Genomic DNA, 23754 nt, shown 5'->3' with positions numbered 1-23754 from the left:
TTTTTTTTTTTTTTTTTTTTTTTTTTTTTTTTTTTTTGAGATGGCGTCTCGCTCTGTTGCCCAGGCTGGAGTGCAGTGGCGCAATCTCGGCTCACTGCAAACTCCGCCTCCCGGGTTCACGCCATTCTCCTGCCTCAGCCTTCCAAGTAGCTGGGACTATAGGCGCCCTCCGCCACGCCTGGCTAATTTTTTGTATTTTTAGTAGAGATGAGGTTTCACCATGTTAGCCAGGATGGTCTCCATCTCCTGACCTTGTGATCTGCCTGTCTCGGCCTCCCAAAGTGCTGGGATTACAGGCATGAGCCACCGCGCCTGGCCGCCTCTTAGTAGATATTGCCCCAGACTGATGATAACTAACAGATATCGGAAAAGACAAACAGCCAGCATATGTGGATGTGAAAAGCAGTGCATTGAGACGGCACTCACTGTACCTTTGTGGCTACCTTGTATCTTCCCTAACAGTCCCTGCTTTTCTCCCCCCTTGCTTTTAGACAGGAGGGCAGTGTTAACACATACTGGAGCAGACTGGCTGTATTTGTCTGACTGTAATGATCGTATGGCATGTGGTAGGAGAAAGGTGTCAGTCATCCCAAGTTCAAATCCTCGCTCTTCTGCTTATTAGCTGTATGACTTGAGAAGGTCATAAAATCTCTGGGTAAATATTTCCTCACCTATAAAGTAGAAATAAGGAGGGTCAGAGAGCAGTAGGGGAAAGAAGAGCAATAAAGAAAGCTTTGAAGGAGCAGCCATTGACTTAGAAGGAAATCCAGGAAAGGATTTCTGTCCAGAAGTGTGAGAAGAAAGTTTTTCAAGGTGAAGAGAGTGCCTGATATTTCAGACGCGCCTGAAAATTCAAGACTTTGCTGAGGTAAAACCATCTGGTGCTGATAATTTTTTTATTTCTAAAAATCAAACAGGCCGGGCATGGTGGCTCACACCTGTAACCCCACACTTTGCGAGGCCAAGGCAGGTGGATCACTTAAGGCCAGAGTTCAAGACCAGCCTGACCAGCATGGTGAAACCCCATCTCTACTAAAATTACAAAAATTAGCCAGGTGTGGTGGCACGTGCCTGTAATCCCAGCCACTTGGGAGGCTGATGCAGGAGAATTGCTTGAACCTGGGAGGCAGAGGTTGCAGTCAGCTGAGATGGTACCACTGCACTCCAGCCTGGGCAGCAGAGTGAGTGAGACTCCATCTCAAAAAATAAATAAAGATAAAACAGAGCCTCTAAGAGAGAAGACCCAAAGCAAGACAATCACGGGCCTAAATCAGCAATGGCTGGAAGATGGTGATAACTTCACATAGTTAAAAAGTTGGGCTTGATTTTATTCCATAGACCTTGTTATATAGAAACAACCAGCTATGCCTTGGGATCAAAATGCAGAGCAATCAAATGAAATGACAGTGAATATGAACGAAAGGGAAAGCAGAAATAGAGAGAAGGAGGAGGAGAAGCAGGTGAAAAGAGAGGAGAAAAAGGAGAGGACATGGAAAAGGAGCTGGAAGATGAACAGGAAAAAGAAAGGAAAAGGGAAAATGAGGACCAATAGCTCAAGAAAAGACTCGTCAGCAAATCCCTCGTGGACACTCTCCAGGCAAAGTTTAAATTAAACAAGTACCCCACAATACAGGAGAGCCTAGCACTCTCATTTGAATTTGGCATTACATATAAACAGATAAGTCAAAGGTTTTGTAAAAAGAGGAAGAAATACAATAAAGAAATGTCCAAGGAAAAGCATAAGGAAAGACATAAGAGATGGGGTCTAGCTGTTGCCCAGACTGGTCTCGAACTCCTGCCCTCAGGCGATCTTTCCACCTTGGCCTCCCAGAATGCTGGGATTGCGGGCGTGAGCCACTGTGCCTGGCTGAGATGTTTTATATAACACCGTTCTCACCGATCATATGGAGTTCTGAAAGGATAAACAGGAAAATATTAACCACCGTTAATTCCGTGGAGTAGAATTAAATGAGGGAAGTGCAAAGAGTTCCCAAACATTCTATTTTTACCCTACTGTGGATTTAAAGCTTTTATAATGGACATTAATTGATTTTATTTAAGAAAAAAATAAAGAAATTAGCAACCTCTGGGGGAAAAAAAGTACAGTAGAAATAACAGTCTGCCTCACCTTTCCCAGAGGTTGATGTGACATAGTGAAAGCACTTTGAAGCATTATACAGACGTGCTTTAACAGTACAAAGGGAGGTAGGGAAATAACTTTCTAACTTAGCTTTTCCCTCACTAGCTTTTCCCAAATAATGAAATAGTTCAGTAGGAAAATATAAAGGAATAAATTACTTAAATAATCTGAAGTATCTTCAAGATAATAATAAATAAGAATAAAAGCTAAAGGGTTGAGGCTTCCACCTCTCACCAAGTTGGAATAGAAAAGACTAGATTTTTCTTTTCCACATGAAACAGTCAAAAAAATAAACAGAAGAAAACCTATTGGCCGGGCGCGGTGGCTCAAGCCTGTAATCCCAGCACTTTGGGAGGCCGAGACGGGCGGATCACGAGGTCAGGAGATTGAGACCATCCTGGCTAACACGGTGAAACCCCGTCTCTACTAAAAAATACAAAAAACTAGCCGGGCGAGGTGGCGGGCGCCTGTAGTCCCAGCTACTCCGGAGGCTGAGGCAGGAGAATGGCGTAAACCCGGGAGGCGGAGCTTGCAGTGAGCTGAGATCCGGCCACTGCACTCCAGCCCCGGCGACAGAGCAAGACTCCGTCTCAAAAAAAAAAAAGAAAGAAAGAAAACCTATTTAAGAAAACAGTTTTCAAGACACTGGACATCAAGCAATGAAGTGGTCCCTGGTAGAAGGCAAACAAATGCAGTGAGCCCTGTGATTGCTTCAGAGCCTGGAGATGTTTCCAGGCCACAGTGCAGGAAAAATGAAACCCTTTGGAGGCTGGTGGACTCCAGGAGTTGAGGAGATGGAGCTGAGAGTCCAAGAAATCGAGGTGGCTAGAGTTGCAGGAAAAAAGTATCAGAGATGAGAGAGATGCACAGATAACTCTGGAAATATGCAGAGGGCCCAATCAGTTATTCAGTGGCCACCGTGTGTCTGTCGTAATGATTGCCTGGTTTTCTCCCCTTGCTTTTAGACAGAAGAGCTGTGTTAACACTTACTGGAGTAGAACGGCTGCCTTTGTCTTACTATATTGATCATATGCCACCTGGTAGAATAGAAAAGTGTCAGTCATCCCAAGTTCAAATCCTAGCTCTTCTGCATGCACAGGAGGAAATTGCCTGATGCTGAGAAAAAAAAAAAAAAAACATCCAAAAGGATTAGAGGAAACAGTACCTGGTGCTCACACCAGGCTTGGAGTAGTGCCAGTGTCCTTCAGACAGACTGGAAAACTTTATAATTCACAAAACATTGGGGAGAGGCTTTGCTCAACAGTGGGGAATAATTAGCCCTAAACTAAACACTGCTCTGATCCAACCTAACAAATCTTAAAAGCAAGACCTGAAAGATGAAACTGTTTCCAAGTAACTAAACTACATTCCAGAACAAAGTTTAGGAATATTTATAGAAATACAAAAATATCCAGCATTCAACAAGGTCAAATTGTAAATGTCTGGCATCCCGAAAAAATTAGCAGGCATGCAAAGAAACAGGAAAATATACCCCATAATGAGGTAAAAAAAATCAACCGAAACTGACTCAGAACTGACACAAATGTTAGAATTAACAGAGAAAGACATTAAAAGTAACTGTAAGTATATTTCAGATGTTCAAAAGCTTAAATGGAGACATGGAAAATTTTTTTAAAGGCTCAGATCAAATATTTAGAGTTGAAAACTACAAAGTCTGAGATGAAGGATATCCAGGTTGGGCTTAACAATGTATCCACACAATGGAATACTAATGAATAATGAAAAGGAATTAACTAAGGATATAACAACATTGATGAATCTCAGAGTAATAGTGCTGAGTGAAAGAACGCAGACAAAAAATATTACATACTGTATTATTCATTTTATGTAAAATCTAGAAAATGCAAAATAATCTGTAGTTACAGAAAGCACATAAACGGTTACCTGGGGAGAAGAGAAGGAAAAGGGATTCCAAAGGGACAAGAGGAGTCTTTGGGGGGTGATGGTATGTTAACAATTTTTATTTTTATGATGGTTTCACGGGTGTACACACATGTCAAAACTTATAATTTGTCTTTTAAAATATAATTTCAACTTTTGATTTGGGGGTACCTGTGCAGATTCGTTACCTGGGTATGTTGCATGCTGCTGAGGTTTAGAGTATGATTGATGCCATCACCCAGGTAGTGAACACAGTACCCAATAGGTAGTTTTTCAAACCTTGTCCCCCTCCTTCTCTCTAGCAGCCCCCAGTGTCTGTTGTTCTCGTCTTTATCTCCCTATGTAAACAGTGTTTAGCTTCCACTTAAAAGTGAGAACATGTGGTATTTGGTTTTCTGCTCCTGTGCTAATTCACTTAGCATAGTGGCTTCTAGATGTTTCCATGTTGCTGCAAAGGACATGATTTCATTCTTTTTATGGCTGCGTCTTATTCTATGATGTATATGTACCACATTTTCTTTATCCAGTACACCATTGCTAGGGACCCAGGCTGATTCCACGTCTTTGCTATTGTGAATAGTGCTGTAATGAACATATGAGTGCATTTGTCTTTTTAGTAGAATGATTTATTTTCTTTGGATATATACCCAGTAATGGAATTCCTGGGTCAAATGGTCAAAGAACCTGTTTTAAGTTCTTTGAGAAATCCCCAAACTGCATTCCACAGTGGCTGAACTAATTTGTATTCCCACTGATAGTAAAAACATTTCCTTTTCTCTGCAGCCTCTGCAGCATCTATCTTTTTTTGTCTCTTTTAATAATAGCCTTCTGACTGGTGTGAGGTGGTATCTCATTGTGGTTTTGATTTGCATTTATCTGATGATTAATGATGTGGAGCATTTTTTCAAGTCTTTTTTTTGAGAAGTGTTTATGTCTTTTGCCCACTTTTTAATAGGGTTGTTTGTTTTTTGCTTGTTGAATTGTTTAAGTTTCTTATAAATTCTGGATATTAGACCTTTGGGCCAGGCGCAGTGGCTCACGCCTGTAATTCCAGCACTTTGGGAGGCCGAGGCGGGCTTTGTTGGATGTGTAGTTTGTGAATATTTTCTCTGCCAAAGCTCTTTAGTTTAATTAGGTCCCACTTGTCAATTTTTAAAACTTATAATCTGCATACTTTAAATATGTGCAGTTAACTGTATATCACTCAGAACTCAGTAAAGCTATTTCATTTTTGTTTGTCATGTTATTTATTTTTTTCTTTTTTCTTTTTCTTTTTGGTTTGGGGGCACATGTAAAGGTTTGTTACATAGGTAAACAGATGTCAAGGAGGTTTGTTATACATATTATTTCATCACCCAGGTATTAAGCACAGTATCTAATAGTTATCTTTTCTGTTTCTCTGCCTCCTCCCACTCTCCCCACTCAAGTAAACCCCAGTGTCTATTGATTCCTTCTTTGTGTTCATAAGTTCTTATCATTTAGCTCCCACTTACAAGTGAGGACATGTGGTATTTGGTTTTCTGTTCCTGCATTAGTTTTCTAAGGACGGTGACCTCCAGTTCCATCCGTGTTCCCATAAAAGACATGACTTCATTCTTTTTTATGGCTGCATAGTATTCCATGGTGTATATGTACCACATTTCCATTTTCCAGTCTGTCATTGATGGGCATTTAGGTTGATTCTATGTCTTTGCTATTGTGGATAGTGCTGCAATGAAGATTCACGTGCATGTGTCTTTATGGGAGAATGATTTATACTCCTCCAGGTATATACCGAGTGATGGGATTGCTGGGTCAAATAGTAGTTTTGCTTTTATTCTTCAAGGAATTGCTGTACTGCTTTCCACAATGGTTGAACTAATTTACACTCCCACCAACACAACCTCACTACCATCTGTTATTTTTTCACTTTTTAATAATAGTCATTCTGACTGGTATGAGATGGTATCTCATTGTGGCTTTGATTTGCATTTCTCTAATGATCAGTGATATTGAGCTTTTTTTTCATATGCTTGCTGGCTGCATGTATGTCTTCTTTTGAGATGTGTCTGTTCATGTCCTTTGCCCAATTTTAATAGGGGCATTTGTTTTACTCTTGTAAATTTGTTTAGGTTCTTTTTAAGATGCTGGATAGTAGACCTTTGTCAGATGCATAGTTTGCAAATATTTTCTCCCGTTCTGTAGGTTGTCTGTTTACTCTGTTGGTAGTTTCTTTAGCAGTGCAGAAGTTCTCAAGTTTAATTAGATCCCACTTGTCAATTTTTGCTGCTGTTGCTATTGCTTTTTGTATCTTTGTCATGAAATCTTTGCCCATTACTATGTCCAGGATAGTGTTGCCTAGGTTGTCTTCCAGGAATTTTATAGTTTTGGGTTTTACATCTAAGTCTTTAATCTATCTCGAGTTCATTTTTGTATATGGTGTAAGGAAGGAATTCAGCTTCAGTCTTCTGCATATGGCTAGCCAGTTATTCCAGCACTATTTACTGAATAGGGAGTCTTTTCTGCGTTGCTTGTTTTTGTCATAGTAAAGCTATTTTTAAAAACTGAAGAGACAAAAATGTGTTAACAAACCACTGAAAAACTCAGAAAATAGAGAATTCATAGATATAACTATGTCATTTTAAAATACTTAAAATTTTGTAAATTTTAGAGAATGGTAAAATAAATATTTAAATCTATAATTTTTGTTACATCTAAATCTGTAGAATCCGTAGACTACATCTATAATACTGTATCTAGTATAGTATCTGAAATTTGGTTTGGAGGTTTCGTTGTTGTTGTTGTTGTTTTTGGAGACAGAGTCTCAGTCCATCCCCCAGGCTGGAGTATAGCAGCACCATCTTGGCTCACTACAACCTCTGCCTCCCGGGTTCAAGTGATTCTCGTGCCTCAGCCTCCCTAGTAGCTAGGACTACAGGCATGTGCTACCATTCCTGGCTAATTTTTTTGTATTTTTAGTAGAGATGGGGTTTTGCCATGTTGGCCAGGCTGGTCTCGAACTCCTGGCCTCAAGCAGTCTGCCCATCTCGGCCTCCCAAAGTGCTAAGATTACAGGGGTGAGCCACTGCGCCCAGCCTCTTTGTTTTTTGTTTTGTTTTGTTTTTAAACAATAAGGTTAGAACATCTTTCCTCTTACTATTTAGAACTAAATATTTTCATGTTTTTCAAATTAGAAAAATGAAGTCAGAAAGCCACAAGGTAAATTTCAGTTATTTTTTCCAAATGTGCCCCATAAATTAAGAAAACATTACACATTTTTTAACCATAAGTGACTGTACATTTACTCCCGAATACTATTCTCTGTTCGATAGGAGGTCTGGGCTTAAAACCCTCTAAATGTCTGATTAAAGACTCAAATGCTTTAATTCCTGTTGTTCTGCTTCATTAGAGATACAGTTGTGTGATGGATGCTCATTATATTTTTGAATTAACTAATTTGTGCATTCTCACATTCCAAACTTGTCTGTCCTGATTTCCCCCAGTTTGATGCCGACCGTGATGAGGATGAGGTGTTCTATGACATCAGCATGGCAGTTGACAACAAGTTGTTTCCAAACAAAGAGGCTGCAGCAGGTAAGTCACTGTGTCCTTTAGACAACAGTATGCCGTGATCACCTGCCAAATGTCTGGGGCTTTGTATTAATGGATGAAGCTCAACAAACTGCTGCAAGGTTTGAAGGATGACGAAGTCTCATACTTTCTGGTGTAAAAATAAAAGTACAAAACAAGGTAGAGAGGAAGGGCTATAAATCTGTTCCTTATGGTTGCTGCTTTTCTTCCAGTCATTGCACATGTAAATTACCAGGTAGTCACAGTGTAACATAGGGCCTATGTTACTATAATAGAAAAATATCTAACCTAACCCATACTTTGTACAACAATTAAAATTTACAATATCTCCAGGACCCCCTAACTCATACGATAGGTTTCTCCCTCGTTGCCTGAATAAAGCATCCCCTCCAATCTGGTAGCCACTCCCATTCCAACCCACAGCTCCCGTGTGACCCTACCTCTTCTCTTCCTAAGTGCTCTTGCGTGGAACTTTGACTTTGGACACTGATGTAGAGTAATCATACTTCCTAATGTAGGCAATACTCATGGTTCTGTCCTGACCCTCCTCTCATTCTTTCCGTACTCTGACCCTGAGTCAACTCATTGTCACATGTGGCTTCAACATCAATTCCATGTGGATGACTCTCCAATCTTAGTCTCAGTCCTGACCTTCTTTCTTCTGAGTAATGACCTCAAAGGGTAAAGACCAAAAGTTTGGGGCCGTAAAGAAAATAGGCTAAACACTTAACATTTTAAATCACTATTTGAAGCCACCTAACGGTAGCTTCAAAGAGAGACAGAATTACAAGAGTAAGGTGGTGATCTTTCTGGGCAGACCCACAGAACACAGATAACTGATGTAAACTCATCTGCCTAACTTTCTGATGAGGTTTATAAAAAGTTGGCCTATTGCAGGAAAGATGAAATATTAAGAATCATGTAAGATTATGAAAACATGACTACTGCTGTTCTGAAAAATACTATGACTCCTGTGCTTTTCAAGTTAATATTTTATTTAGAAGATGCTTTAGAAACCTGTAATCCCAGCACTTTGGGAGGCTTAGGCAGGCAGATCATGAGGTCAGGAGATCGAGACCACGGTGAAATCCCATCTCTGCTAACAACACACACACAAAAAAATTAGGCGGGCGTGGTGGCAGACGACTGTAGTCCCAGCTACTCGGGAGGCTGAGGCAGGAGAATGGTGTGAACCTGGGAGGCAGAGCTTGCAGTGAGCCTAGGTCGCGCCACTGCACTCCAGCCTGGGCAACAGAGCGAGACGCCATCTAAAAGAAAAAAAAAAAAAAAAGAAATGACTACCTCTAACGACAAATATCTAACTGCTAGATATCCTCAGCTTGCTAATACAGTGGGATGGAGTGGCTCATTTAAGCTGCCCCTTCTTTGGGACACCCAGCACTGTGTGGTGTTTCTCCACTAGAGAGCCTTGTGCCCTGCGGTGATGCAACTGTGCTGGTTTTTGTACCAATAGGAAACTGCCTGAGGACAGGTGCTGTGTCCACGTTCTCTTTAGGTCCCCTTGGTAAAGTGCATAGTGCCTGAGCCTTAGCGGCAGTTTCCAGGTGTCTACTTTCTCCTCTGTGTACCTCAGAGCTCATACAGAAGACTGTGCTTACAGCCTCAACTCCCGCTAACTCTTCCACTCCTGAGACCTCCTGAAAGCTGGTTTCTGCTTCAGCCTTAGAATAAAACTGTTTCCTCTAAAACAGCCCTTGGTGAATAAAGTGCAGTAAACTAGAAGTAAAGGGTGCCTCCCCTACAGGAGGCAGATACTGTGTAGCTCCAGGGTACTGTCTCTGTAGGTCTGGTCTGGTTTGATCCGGTCTGGACCAGACCGGACCAGACCGGATCAAACCAGACCAGACCGGATCAAACGAGATCACACAAGACCAGACCGGACCAGACCGGATCAAAAAAGACCAGACCGAATCAAACCAGATCAAACTGGACCAGACCGGATCAAACCAGATCAGACCGGACCAGACCGGATCAAACCAGACCCAACTGGATCAAACCAGACCAGACCGGACCAGACTGGATCAAACCAGACCAGACCAGACCGGATCAAACCAGACCCGACCAGATCAAACCAGACCAGACGAGACCGGATCAAACCAGACGAGACCGGATCAAACCAGATCAAACCAGACCAGACCAGATCAAACCAGATCACACCAGACCAGACCGGATCAAACCAGACCAGACTGGACCAAACCAGATCAAACCAGACCGGACCGGACTGGATCAAACAAGACCAGACCGGATCAAACCAGATCAAACCAGACCAGACCGGACCAGACCAGATCAAAACTGAACCAGACCGGATCAAACCAGATCAGACCAGACCAGACCAAATTAGACCAGACCAGACCAGATCAAACCAGACCAGACCAGACCGGACCAGACCAGATCAAACCAGACCAGACCAGACCGGATCAAACCAGACCAGACCGGATCAAACCAGACCAGACCAGATCAAACCAGACCAGACTAGACCAGACCGGATCAAACCAGACCAGACCAGATCAAACCGGACCAAACCGAATCAAACCAGACCAGACCAGATCAAACCAGACCAGACTGGATCAAACCAGATCAAACCAGACCAGACCGGACCAGACTGGATCAAACCAGACCAGACCGGATCAAACCAGATCAAATCAGACCAGACCAGACCAAACTAGACCAGACCATATCAGACCGGATCAAACCAGACCAGGAACAATGGTGAAATCTCCTGGCTTATATATGTTGATGACTCACTCAATAAATAAGTCATATCCGTGGCCTCTGCTCTGTGAATTGTCAGCCTCCAGGTTTGGTCCCTCCACTGTTTTTTTCTCTCTCAAGTCTCTTTCTGCAGAATCTCAGCTGCTCCACAGCTCCCATATCGCCTCCCATCAATGGCATCCAATTCTCTTTCTCTCACCTCGACCTTTCTCCAGGGAGCCAGGCAGAAGTGTTCTTGCCCTCACACTCCACACTGATCATCATTCCGCAGGGACACCTTGGGAATCCAAACCTTTGTCTCTATTCCCACCGCAGTCACCAAATGCTTTGTCATTCCTCATCCCTGGCCTCTCCTGTCTGTCATGAATCTCCTGCTGCCATGGGGATCTTCACAGAATGCAGCTCTAATCATTCTGCCTTTCTGAAAAACAAAACAAAACCTTCAATGACTCCTGCAGGCTGGTCACCAGTACCCTTAGCACAGAAGAAAGCCCCAAATCCTTTTCTTTCCTGCAGTGGTCCTGTTACTGCAACAACATCACCTCCCCCACGTCACTGGCACCAGCTTCCCCCAGTTCCTTGAATACCTCAAGTTCCTTCCTGCCTTAGGCAATTTCCACCTGCTCTTCTCTCTGCTTAGAAAACACCTCTCTTCATTTGCATCCCTTCACTCTCCCAACCCCATAGAGCCCCATCCTGCACCTGGCCAGATTCTATTTTGTGCCTCAGGGTAAACGTGGTGTTTTTCTCAAGGAGACTTCCTCAGACCCCACCCCAGACTAGATTAGGCCCTTGAATAGGACGCTGTGACCCACAGGTGTACCAGGACTTTTCTTAGAGACTACCATTGCTCTGATCGTCGGCTTCCTCAAGGCCTATCTGCAGTGTCTCCCCCTCGATGGAGCCCTCCACTAACACTTACTAGCAAAGCCATCTGGCTGTGTCACTCAACTGCTCTGGGCCTCCATCTCCTTATCTATAAAGATGGAATAATAATAGCAGCTACCCCAGAGGATTGTTCTGAAGAATAAATGGTTTCTGTGTGCAAAGTATGTGGCTTTCACATTGAAAAGGCTGTTTATGAGTTCCTGTCTTTGCAGTGGATTTGAGGGCTCGTGGGAAGAAACCACATCTTACACAATACAACTTTTCCCCCTTTTCCTGGGTCTACTTCTGCGGTCTTCTCCCTCCCTGCCTTCCTCCCTGCCCCAACCCTATCCTGGAGTAACTGAAAAACTCCCCGCTTCCCCTTCTCACCCAGGACAGCCCACGAACACCCAGATCCCTCAAAGAGTTCTAGTCCCAAATACCATCAGGATATTTTTCCAAGTAAATACAGTGCTCTTCCTACACATTGTAATGAACCCTTCCATGCCTGTGGAATTCGAGCTGGACTCTTAGTGCTTAATGCAGGTCAGGCACTTATAGGAGTCTTTTAATGTTTGTAGCATGGATCAATGAGAGCAAGAACTGTAAAGGTAAAGTGGATGTGTCCTTTCATTTTTACTCATTTGGTACATATGCACCGAACACATGTACCTTCTAAGTTTTGTTCTTAGGTTCAGAGATGAAACACAACCCTTACAGTTTAATTTTCGTAAAATTAAACTGTAATGAAACTGTTAATGAAAATTAAACTGTAAGCTACCCTGTGAGAGACAGGACAAGGGAGAAACTGCTTTCCTCAGAGGGTGCAGTTTAAGGGTTGGAGGAGTTTTATTCACAGACACCCTTCACTGCTTAAGAAGCTCTGCAATTGTAAGAGTGTCTTTATGGGGTACTCAAAGTGGGAGGAGGATTTTCCTACAACTTGGAGTTAAAGATCCACTAGGAGGAAAAACATATGAAACGTTGTCCCAGAAAGTCATATGGTTAGCCTCTGATACCTCTAAAGCCAATTTGTATCATCTTCCCACTGAAATTTAAGGAGCCAACTTGAAAATAATATTTCCAAAGGCCATTCTAAAACCAGTAGCCCTGGGTGCTTCCTCTGGGGTTCTGTATTTCAGCTCCTACCTTTCTCTGTCATCTATAGAAGGAATATTTTTAAATCTGAAAAGAAATTGAAAAATTCAAACTAGGGGGAAATGAAAGCTACATGATCACTTTTTCATAACATCCTAATTTTGCTGTCTTTTTTGAGTAACGAGATCATTGCAGTTGTTTTGTGTGTTAAATTATTCAGCGAAAGAAGGCAGTAATGTGTACATTTGTCTGTATTTTCCCTCTATTTTGTGTGTCAAACCTTAGACTGTTACTAAAGATACTATTTCCAGCAAACCCAGAAACCAAGGCTAAAAGAAAATGAAAGCCATTCAATCATTATCCAAGCTGATAATGATATCCTTTGTCTGTTGCCGCCTATGATATATTAATACTGTTGCCAGGAGTAACAATGTTTCAAGAAATTTCATCCCTAATGATACAATATAATTCCTGTTAAAAGCATTTTATTGTGACAGAGTGAGACTCCGTCGAAAAAAGAAAAAAAAAAATTGATTAGGAAATCCAATCTCTTCTTACTTATAAGCATGAAGCTTTCTTTTAAACTAAGGTCTTTTCATTCTACCATTGCTGAAGGTAGTTGTCTAATTATCTTGCTCTGTTTTCAAGTATTCACGTGTAATATCTGTTAACTGAGTTGTTTAAGAGCCCTTCACGTTGTCCTTTTTGAAAACAATGGAAAGAATGGTTTCTAATTAAATAAAATAAGTAGGATGCAGGTACTAAAATCAGCTCTATGTTTAATAAGATTTCACATTCAAATCACAGTACTCACTCCACATGAATCACTGTAAATACAGGTGAAGCGAAGGTATCATTTGAATCCAATAGCTATCACCACTTCCACTAGTCAGTGGCAGATAATAATCACAGTTTGGAAGTAATGAAAACCAGCTAAAATTTGTGTTATCTTTAATGATGCTGTCAATAGCAGCCACCTAGAAGGCAGCATTGATTGCTACCAGCTTGAATGAGACTCCTTAATTCCACTTCTGATTCTTCCATTTCCACAGCCACCCTGTGACCTGCGTCATCATGAACCATTCACTGTTCCTTATCTTCTCAGCACACAGACTTGACAGTATGCTCCTCCAGGTCATTTCCTGTAGAGCATTATAGCAAAAGGGGGGATCTGTATAAACCCATAAACCCATTTTGATTGCCCCTGCTTAGAATTTGGAGTTAGCATGGTGTGTTAGAAAGAGAGTAGGAGCTACTGGCTCTGCCTTTGGTCTCAGGCACTTTCTACATGACGTAGGCCAAGTTTTGTAACTTCTCTGCATCTCATTTTCCTCTTTTCTAAAATGAGAAGTGGGATTCTGTGAAATAGACGTTGAAAGTAATGGCCAAAACCACAATTTCTTTTGCACCGACCTGGTAGTTCTAAAATGTCTGTTATCTTATGATGTAAAATATATATATATATAATATATATATATATATATATTTTTTTTTTTTTTTTCTGGTACTTACTGCCTCACAACATAAGTGCAAACTGACCTTCAAACTGGGCTTTAAGACAGCCAAGTATTTTGGCCCCAAGATACATCTTGCAAAATTCTTTATTTGAAAAAAATGCCAAAAGTTCAAAGGTAGAAAAATTATATATAATCCCACTAATTTCAAAATATGTATGTAAATTAAAGCTTCCCACCTCTCCCTTCTGATCTCTGTTAACAGCATGGTGGATATTCTTGCCAACTCCATTCCAGCAACCACCTTATGAACAGTGGTCTGGCAAGGGCTGTGCTGACAGTGTGACTAGCATAACCCAGCATTGTTCTGAACACACTTATGCAACTCTTAGTGGCAACTCTATGATTACTTTTCCAAAGTGGTTTGATGGTTTAATATGTCCATTTTGAAAAACTTCATCATCCTTTAAAAAAATGTAAAGACATAAACACAGTAAACACTGGCATTACTGCTTAGAATTTAATCAATTTGGTAATGGCTATTACTTTGTCAAGTTGGTAGACAGCAGGGACAATGATGAGAGAAAAGAAGGGAGAAAAAAGAGAAGAGATGAGAAACGACTGTGTAAGGACATACCCCGACTCATTTTGAAAGAAAATATGAAAGCAACATCGGGGACAGGTCTATATCTGAGAAGTGTATGAGATGCTTAACATTTTTTAAAAATGTATATTCGTTGTGCATTACTCATTGCATATTCTGACTAAGAATTATTTGCCAAGGCCAAGTTTACAGTAAAACAATGTTTTTTCACAGGATATATAATATTTTATGGGCAGCACTGAATTCAGTCTTTCTGGATAGTTAGATGATATATATTTCCCAGCAGGAAAGAGTTATTAAATGAGAATGATGAATCAGTTATGCTTCAGAAGTCCCACTGTAAAAATTACCAGTTTAAGTCTGAGCCTCGGGGATTAATGGGTAAGTGATTTAATGAAACCTGTAGTACCTAAGGGAAATAATCTCTCTAGTCATACATTAAGTTAACCTGATTCTTCTTACCTTCAGCAACTAAGATGACCTGAAGGCTTGAGGAAAAACTCAAGTTTTCATGGAGTAAGCAAACTTAGCCCTTCCTATTTCTGGAAGCCCCTTACTCTCCTCCCACTCTGTGCTTTGCTCATGGTGTTCCTTCTTCTTCCATTGTTATTGCAAATCCTGAAACTGCTCCCCCTCCTGGACAACCTGCATTTACCGTCAAAATTCAAGGTCATAGATTAGTACCTGATGAAGAATCTTAACTCCACCATCATCTCTACTACTAGTCAGAATTAGTAGCTCACTCTCTTGGGTTGCTGAACCTTTAGTAATAACCTCTTGTTGAGAAATTATTCTTCCTCACAGTATTTTCTTCTTAAGGATGCAGACAGTTCCAGAGTCTCTGCATTTTCAATCTCCAGCAAAACATTGTACCTGGCAGATGAGAAGAGTCCAGAAATGTTTGTGAATTTAATGTAACGTAGGAAAATATGGAAACCTAATGAGAGACGGTTTGCTTTAGAAACATACATGACAACCTCCATCCACTTATCTTTTCTTTCGTAATCTTAGGTTCAAGTGACCTTGATCCTTCGATGATATTGGACACAGGAGAGATCATTGATACAGGATCTGATTATGAAGATCAGGTAATTAAAATCTAAAAATAGTTCTTTATTTAAATGTTTTTAAGTTGAACCTTTGTAAATGTTTTATGAAAATTTGAATTATAAAAACCCATTTTGTGAAATATATACAGATAACTGATAACATATTACATGATAAATTACAGTAGTCTACAGCTTTCATTCACTAAGTTTGGCTTTTTGACACTCCCTTATCCAAAGATCCAAAACACAGTGAATTAAAGAAAGGTTTATCATCGAAAGTTAACATGGGATAGAAATGAGGTTCTCTTGCCCAAGAATTTGCCTGTGTCTCTATCCCTTCCCACTAATAAACTAATAATATTTACTGAGCATCAGCTACAGGTTCAGGGCTCTGCTATTTTATTGCTAACTGTATTAGTCCATTTTCAAGCTGCTGATAAAGACATACCAGAGACTGGGCAGTTTACAAAAGAAAGAGGTTTAATGGAGAACTCACAGTTCCACATGACTGGGGAGACCTCACAATCATGGCAGAAGGCAAGGAGGAGCAAGTCACATCTTACATGGATGGCAGCAGGCAACGGGAGAACTTGTGCAGGGAAACTCCTGATTTTGAAACCATCGGATCTTGTGAGACCCATTCAGTATCAGAACAGCATGGAAAAGACCCACCCCCATGATTCAGTCATCTCCCACTGACTCCTTCCCACAACTTGTGGGAATTACGGGAGCTACAAGGTGAGATTTAGGTGGGGACACAGAGCCAAATTATATCACTAACCTGTGGAAGGGAATGATGACCAAGGAAAGCATAGCCAATAAGTTAAATACATTTTCTCTTTGAATAAAACTGAAGACATTTTTCTGGGTCATTTTCCTCTCAGCAGAAGAACTCTCTCTGCTGCTATATTTTAATGAACCAAAATAGTTGGCAAATGAGCCAACCCCCTAATTAGGTTTTATTTTTAAAAAAGAAAAATGTACAAAACTTTCTTCTGCCTCTCATCAGTGCTCCTCAGCAATGGCTAAAAGCCAAGTGAACATGTTCTTGGGGGAGGCTTTGTTCCCATCTTTAACTAATATTCATCACAAGTAAAGCAAACAGATCTGGCCAATGTCCCCATGTAATGGCTGGCTGTATATTTCATATACATATTCAGAAGCTATTTTCTTGAGTATAAAGTTCTTTCCTTATAGCACAAAGCAAGGAGATGATGTTGGCAAGTGCTATAATAGCTACACATGTTTATAGTAATTTTTAACATCTATTAAGCACTTACTACATGCAAAATGTTGTGCCGAGTTTCTTATATTAACTCACCAATTCTTCACAACATCTCTAGAAAGTAGGAATTATTATCTCTATATCACAGATGAAAAAATAGGGACTAGAAGAGTAATTTACCCAAGGTTATATAAATAGTTTCACAGTAGGGATGTGAATTTAGGGCACATTCTCTAGCATACCCAAGACTGGGCAATTTACAAAAGAAAGAGGTTGTACTGCCTCTGCCACAATGTACTGCCTTGCATCCTAGCCTCCAAAGACAGGCCATTCAGTGATATGTACTGGGAGCCTTTTCAGTTGCGGACCCGTAAGACCCCAGCAGAGGCTAATGCAAAACAACCACTTACAATCTAAAATTACAGACTGCACAAAGAAATGATCCACAACAAGGAAGTCAGCTAGTTAAAGAAATGGAAGACTCCACACCCCCAAGAACTAGAAAGAACAGAAAAATCTAGAAGAAATCATAGTATAAGGATATCCAAAATATTGAAAGGGAAGATTAGAAGCCATGAAACAAATACATGAACAAATGGAAAAGAAGAAAGAAAAAGGGAAGAAACAGGCATTATAGGCACATACAAAAATATTGTCATTGAAATAGAAATTCAATTAACAGTTGAATAGTAGACTAGATGCCGCTAAAAAGGGACTTAATGATAGAGTAGAGGAAATTGCCATAGAATAAAACACAGAGCTAAATAGTTGTCAAATATGAGAAAGAACTTAGGAGACATTGAGGATAAAATGATTGGTTCAACATATTCTAAAAGGAATTCCAGAACGAGAGAATGGAGGGGATGGAGCCAAGGTTATATTTTAACAGATAATAGTTGAGAATTTTACAGAGATGAATAAGACGAGTCCCAGTCCCAAGGTGGAAGGAACATATCCAGTCCTGAGCTGGATTTTTTTTAAATCCTCATCTATTCTTTTTTCATTTAGTCATTCAACAAGTATTAATTGGACACCGACTGTGTAACAGTTTCTGTTTAGGCACTTAGAATATAATTACGTAAAACAAGCAAGGGCTCTTGTGGCAAGGAGTTAACATCAGAGTGGGGAAGACAGAGAGTAAACAATAAACATAGTAAATTAGTCAGTTTTCTAGAATGTCAGAAGTGATAAACTCTATGAGAAAAGAAAGTAGAACAGGGTAAGGGGGTTAGGAATGCTGGGGGAGGAACAGATTACCACATTAATCAGGATGGTCTGTATTAAATGGTATGCCCTCATTAAAGAGGTGAGATTTGAGCAGTGACTTAAAATGTAACATAAACCAGCAGAAGATGGAAGAGAAAACTAAAATATTAAAAGTGAAAACATAGTGTTACAGCTCTTTTAGAATTTGTCTAGCAGGCTTTCTAGTTTTTGCTGGAAAGCTCAGAAAAAAAAATTCTTTTAAAAAATTAAAAAGTGAAAATGCAATTCCTATAAAGGAATGACAATTTTGTTTGCAACAGATTAAATGAAACAAAAGCTTGCATTTATTTAGCACTTACCCTAAACCGGGAATGTGTTTTATGGTTTACATGCATTACTGCTGATCCTTACAATAACTCAGGAAGTAAACTCTGTTAATCCCTAATTTACTGCCAAGGAAATTGAAGCTCACAAAAGTTAGCTGACTTCCCAAGACCATAGAGCTAGCAAGTTGTAGAGTCAGGAATCAAACATTGATTTGCCTGGCACCAGAATCTATTCTCCACTTTCCCCACTCCAATAAAGCCGTTAACAAGCTCACTAGTAATCTTTTGCCAATTCCAGTTAACCCTTTTTAGTTATCTTTCTTGACCTTTGCTTCATTTGACACTGTATACTATGGATCACCACACTTCTTCTGTAAAGGAACAGATAATGTAAATATTTTAGGCTTTGTGGCCCCTTAAGGTATCTGTTGCATCTACTCAAACTCTGCCATCGTTGAGCAAAAGCAGCCATAACAATATGTAAATGAATGTGGCTTGGTTGCAGTAAAACTTTATTTGTGGATACTGAAATTCAAATTCCATATAATTTTCGTGTCATTTATTTTGACCATTTAAAAATGTAAAATTCATTCTTGCTGAAAGGCCGTATAAAAATAGGCAGCAGGGTGCATTTGACTCCTGTCGTGAACCATTCCCCCATTTCTGACATTCTTTCCGTTAACTTTCAACATTTCTGGAGATTTAAATATTGGTCTGTGTGCTTCATATTTATTACCTCATTTTATCCTCAGACAACTATATTATTATTATCCCAATTTTACTGATGAGGAATCTGAGGCACAGAGAAATTAAGAAGTTAACCCAAGGCCACACGGTTGACAAGAGGTAAAGCCAGGATTCAAAAGGTAGAGCTAGGATTCAAATCCAGCTGTGTGACTCCAGAGCCAAGAGCAGGAAAGATAGACTAGTTTGTGCTGGTATAATTAATAAAACTCAAAATCTGAGAACTTTCCTTCCAGAGTTCTTTTTACATGTGACCTCCAAAGGGATAATGGATGGGAAGGAGAAGAACTTGAGGAAGATGCACCTGCATTTAATTGCACATTACCTCATCTCACATTCAGTAGCATTCAGTAGACCCTAGTCACTGGCTCTACCTAGATGCAAAGAGGCTGAGAAATGGAGCTTATTTATGTGCCCAGGAAGGGAGAGATGGGCTTGGTGAGCACCAAGCCAGTCTCAGCCACAAAGCTTCTGCTCCTAACCACAGGCTGCAGCACCTGCCTCCATGTGATCCCTCCCTCTTAGTTCTCGCTTCATTCATTCTTGGTTTCCTTGCTAAACTCCTCTCCATCAGTCCATTATTTAACTGTGGACACTCGCCAGCATACTGACCATGGCCTCTTCTCTCCTAACTGCACATGTTCTCCTGTGAGAGGCTCAGTCACAGCCATGGTTTTGACTTCACTTAGAGCTTCCTGGTGAGCTCCTGTTGCATATGTCTGACTACTAAGTAACACCAGTTGGATTTCCCATGTGCGTCTTGAACTCAACATGTCCAAAACCATGCTCACTATCTTCCCCCACAAAATCTGTTCTCCCTTCTGTTCTTCCTATTTCTGTGAATGATACCACCATTCTCCAGCTGCCCAAGCCAGACACAAGGGCGTCTTCCTAGCCTCCTTCCTTTCTCTCTCTTCCTACATCAGTTTGATCAGAAGCTACTCAGTTCTCCTCTGCAGGAGCTGCTGCTCCCACTCCACTGCCTGTGCTTTGGTTCACACCCTCAGCCTTCCTCCCTGGGACCATAGGGCCAGCCTCCTAACTAGTCTCCTTCCCTCCGTCTGCTCACCCATCAAATTATCTTCCTGAAAGCACACACAATCATGGCATTCCATGGCTTAAAACTTTCCTTGGCTCTTCATTGATTTCAGAATTAAACTGGAATCTCTTAGAAGATTCATAGAAACTTTCAAATCTGAATATGACCCCTACATTTTTCTCCAAATTCATCCATTGCCAGTTATCAAAACACACTGACTGCTCCAGCCACACAAAGCCATTCTCAGTTCCCTCGAATGGATCATGTTTGCACAGTCCCTTTTCTCTACATGGAAGCTTCCCCAACCCTATTGCTTCTGTCCCATGTGACCTCTACTCATGCAACATCAAGACCAAGCTTCCCCTCTGGGAAACACTTCTCTTGTCACAGGATTGGTTCACCTTCTCGGGGGCCCATGATACTCTGTGTTGTAATGTTACCTTGCATTTCAGGTACTCTGTTCTGCTCTCTGCATCCTCAGTGCGTGCCATGGAGCCTGGCATATGGCATACGCTTAACAAATGCCCATTAGTTTAAAGCCAAGAACATGAATTCCAGTTCTTCTACTTAATGTGTGATGTTTTTATCTTACTGAGCCCCTTTTGAGCCTCAATTTTCCCTTCGAGAAAATGGTGGTGACAATCCCACTTAGAAGTACTGTTGACTGGGAGCAGTGGCTCACGCCTGTAATCCCAGCACTTTGGGAGGCCAAGGCAGGTGGATCATGAGGCCAGGAGATCGAGACCATCCTGACTAACATGGTGAAACCCTGTCTCCACTAAAAATACAAAACAAAAACAAAAAATTAGCTGGGCGTGGTGGAGGGCGTCTGTAGTCCCAGCTACTCAGGAGGCTAAGGCAGGAGAATGACGTGAACCCAGGAGGCGGAGCTTGCAGTGAGCCGAGATCACGCCACTGCACTCCAGCCTGGGAGACAATGAGACTCCATCTCAAAAAAAAAAAAGAAGTACTGTTGTCAGAGGTAGGGAGTGCAGGGTACCTTGTACAGAACAAATGCTGCATAAATGTGAGTTCCCTACCCTCCCTCCTTCAAATATGACTGAACTTTTCAAGATAGCCTTCTATAGCTGACAGAGGCCACCACTTCCTCAACTAAGTGAATGCCAGTTGTCTGAGCACTTCTGATTTCTGGACCGGCATGTGAGGCACTTAGAAGTTGCTGCTCTATCCTAGCAACCAGTAAAAAGCTGAACAACTGAAAAATAAACGATCACTCTTAGGTCTGTCAGAGAAGTGAGGTTACAGGACAAACCATTGCACCAAAGATTGGAGAGACAATCAGAGAATCACAACTTACCCAAACAGAAACCCACAAGCAAAAACGTCTGTGGAAGCCTGTACCGGGGCTAGAAACACTGAACAGTGACAACAGCTGGAGATTCAGTGTGGACAATATGAGAGTTAAAAATCCGAGAGAGATCCAGTCATGGGACCCCATACTTCTGTAAGTTTTACCTCCAGGAGCTTTGCCAGGTCCTCACAGTGAATATCTGAAAAAATTCCCCTCAGTCTTCTGGCAGTGGGAGGAGAAAAAAAAAAAAACATTTTGAAATATGCTAAAGCATTCTGTTCTTCTTAACAGGGCCGACCCTCAGAGGAAACTATTTTACCAGGGCCTAACATTCCTAGAGCAAGAGAAAATCCAACTCTAGCCCTCTCTAGCCATACTGTCCCACCCAAAGGGAGAAGAAGTATCGAGAAGCACTGGCTAAGTTCACAGTCCAGGGCTACAGACTCACCAAAAAACTGAGACCTAATTATAGGACTGTAGAACAAGTCCCCGGCCCCATACTTTATCACAGCATTACTAAAGGTTATTTACTGTAGTTCCTTTTATTCAGTATATCATGTCCATCTGTCAAGGAAAAATTACAAGGTATGTCAAAAGGAAAAAACATTATTTGAATAGACTGATTAAGCATCAGAACCAGTCATATATGGCAGGAATGTGGGATTATCAGACCAGGAATATTTTATTTTATTTTTTAGAGACAGAGTTTTGCTCTGTTGCCCAGGTTGAAGTGCAGTGGCATGATTATAGCTCACTGCAGCCTTGAGCTCCTCAGCTCAAGTAATCCTCTTGTCTCAGCCTCTTGAGTAGCTAGGACTACAGATGTACACCACTATGCCTGGCTAATTTTATTTTTTGTGTAGATGAGTCTTGCTGTGTTGCCCAGGATGGGAATTTTTTTAAACTATGATTAATATGCCAAAGACTTTAATGATAAAAAGTAGACAGCATGCAAGAACAAATGGATAATGTAAGCAGAGAAGGAAATTCTAACACAGAAGCAAAAAGAAACTCTACAGATCAAAAACACTGTAATAGAGATGAAGAATGCCTTTGATGGGTACATTTAATAGACTGCACATGGCTGGGGAGAGAATCTCTGAGCTTCAGGATATGACAATAGAAACTTTCAAGACTGAAAAACAAAGGGAAAGACTGAAAAAACAGAACTGAATATCTGAGAAACGTAGGACAGCTACAAAAGATGTGACATATGCATAATGGGAATACCAGAAGGAAAAGAAAGAGAGTAATGAACAGAAGCAATATTTGAAGCAACATTAACTGAAAATTTTTCCTAGATTAATGAACAACACCAAACCACAGATCCAGGAATCTCAGAAAATACCAAGCAGGATAAATGCCCCCAAACAAAAGGCTTTTATATTCAAACTTCAGAAAATCAAAAATAGAGAAACAAATCTTGAAAGAAGCCAGATTTTAAAAATGCCTTACCTGTAGTAGAGTGAAGATCAAAATCATTTTTACTTTCTTTTCAGAAACTTTGCATGCAAGAAGAAAATGGAATAAAATATTTAAGGTGTTGAAAGAGGGGAATAAAGCACCAACCTAGAGTCCTATACTCGACAAAGTTATCCTTCAGAAGTAAAGGAGAAATAGAGACTTTCTGAGATCAACAAAAATCGGGGGAAATTGTTGCCAGCAGACCTGCCTGGCAAGAAATGTTAAAAGAACTTCTTTAAAGAAAAGAAAAATGATATAGGGCCATGTGTGGTGGCTCACGCCTGTAATCCCAGCACTTTGGGAGGCCAAGGCAGGCAGATTGCTTGAGGTCAGGAGTTTGAGACCAGCTTGGCCAACATGGTGAAACCCCATCTCCACTAAAATACGAAAAAAGTTAGCCAGGTATGGTGGTCCACACCTGTAGTCCCAGCTACTCAGGAGGCTGAGGCAGGAGAATTGCTTGAACCCAGGAGGCACAGGTTGCAGTGAGCCAAGATCGTGCCACTGCATTCCAGCCCAGGCGATAGAGCAAGACTCTGTCTCAAACAAAAAAAAGAAAAGAAAAGAAAAGAAAAATGACATACTTAAGAAATTAAAATCTACATAAAGAAAGGAAGAGCATGAGAGAATACATGAAGGTAAAATAAAGACATTTTTCTTATTCTTAACTGATCTAACAGATGAGTATGTTCAAAATAATAGCAACAATATATTTAATTATATATGCTTATGATTCTGTATGCATGTTTACGTATAAGTGAAATAAATGAGAGCAATGATACAGAGAACAGAAGGGAGGAATTAGGAATGTTTTGATATTACAGGGTACTTTCGCTACCCATGAAGCAGTAGAGTGTTATTTGAAAGTGGACTTGAAATAGTTGCAAATGTTTATTGCAAATTCCAGGACAATCAATTAAAAAAGTGAGGAAAGAAGTGTAAGTGGTATGCTCATAAAGGAGAGAAAAAGACTCATAATGCTCAATTAAAACTACAAAAGGCAGAAAAAAAAATGCAAGAC

The 23754-nt window shown here is 40.7% G+C and overlaps 1 protein-coding gene and 1 non-coding gene across 3 annotated transcripts in view; both read left to right on the top strand.

The window, feature by feature from the left end:
• Positions 1–23754, top strand: part of AK5 (adenylate kinase 5) — a 279140-nt gene that overhangs the window by 130435 nt on the left and 124951 nt on the right. For both annotated transcript variants that reach the window (XM_023209150.1, XM_023209155.1), the window contains exons 7-8: positions 7525–7615; positions 15380–15456. In XM_023209150.1, coding sequence (XP_023064918.1) covers positions 7525–7615; positions 15380–15456 — 168 coding nt within the window. The remainder of the gene's footprint in view (positions 1–7524; positions 7616–15379; positions 15457–23754) is intronic.
• Positions 18031–18092, top strand: LOC111541607. Its single transcript, XR_002731319.1, has one exon. It is a non-coding gene; the product is annotated as a U7 small nuclear RNA (small nuclear RNA).

The sequence above is a fragment of the Piliocolobus tephrosceles genome, chromosome 1, assembly GCF_002776525.5.
Source record: "Piliocolobus tephrosceles isolate RC106 chromosome 1, ASM277652v3, whole genome shotgun sequence".
Lineage (NCBI taxonomy): Eukaryota > Metazoa > Chordata > Mammalia > Primates > Cercopithecidae > Piliocolobus > Piliocolobus tephrosceles.
Note: the sequence above shows the minus strand (reverse complement) of the source record. Positions and strands in the feature narration are given on the sequence as shown.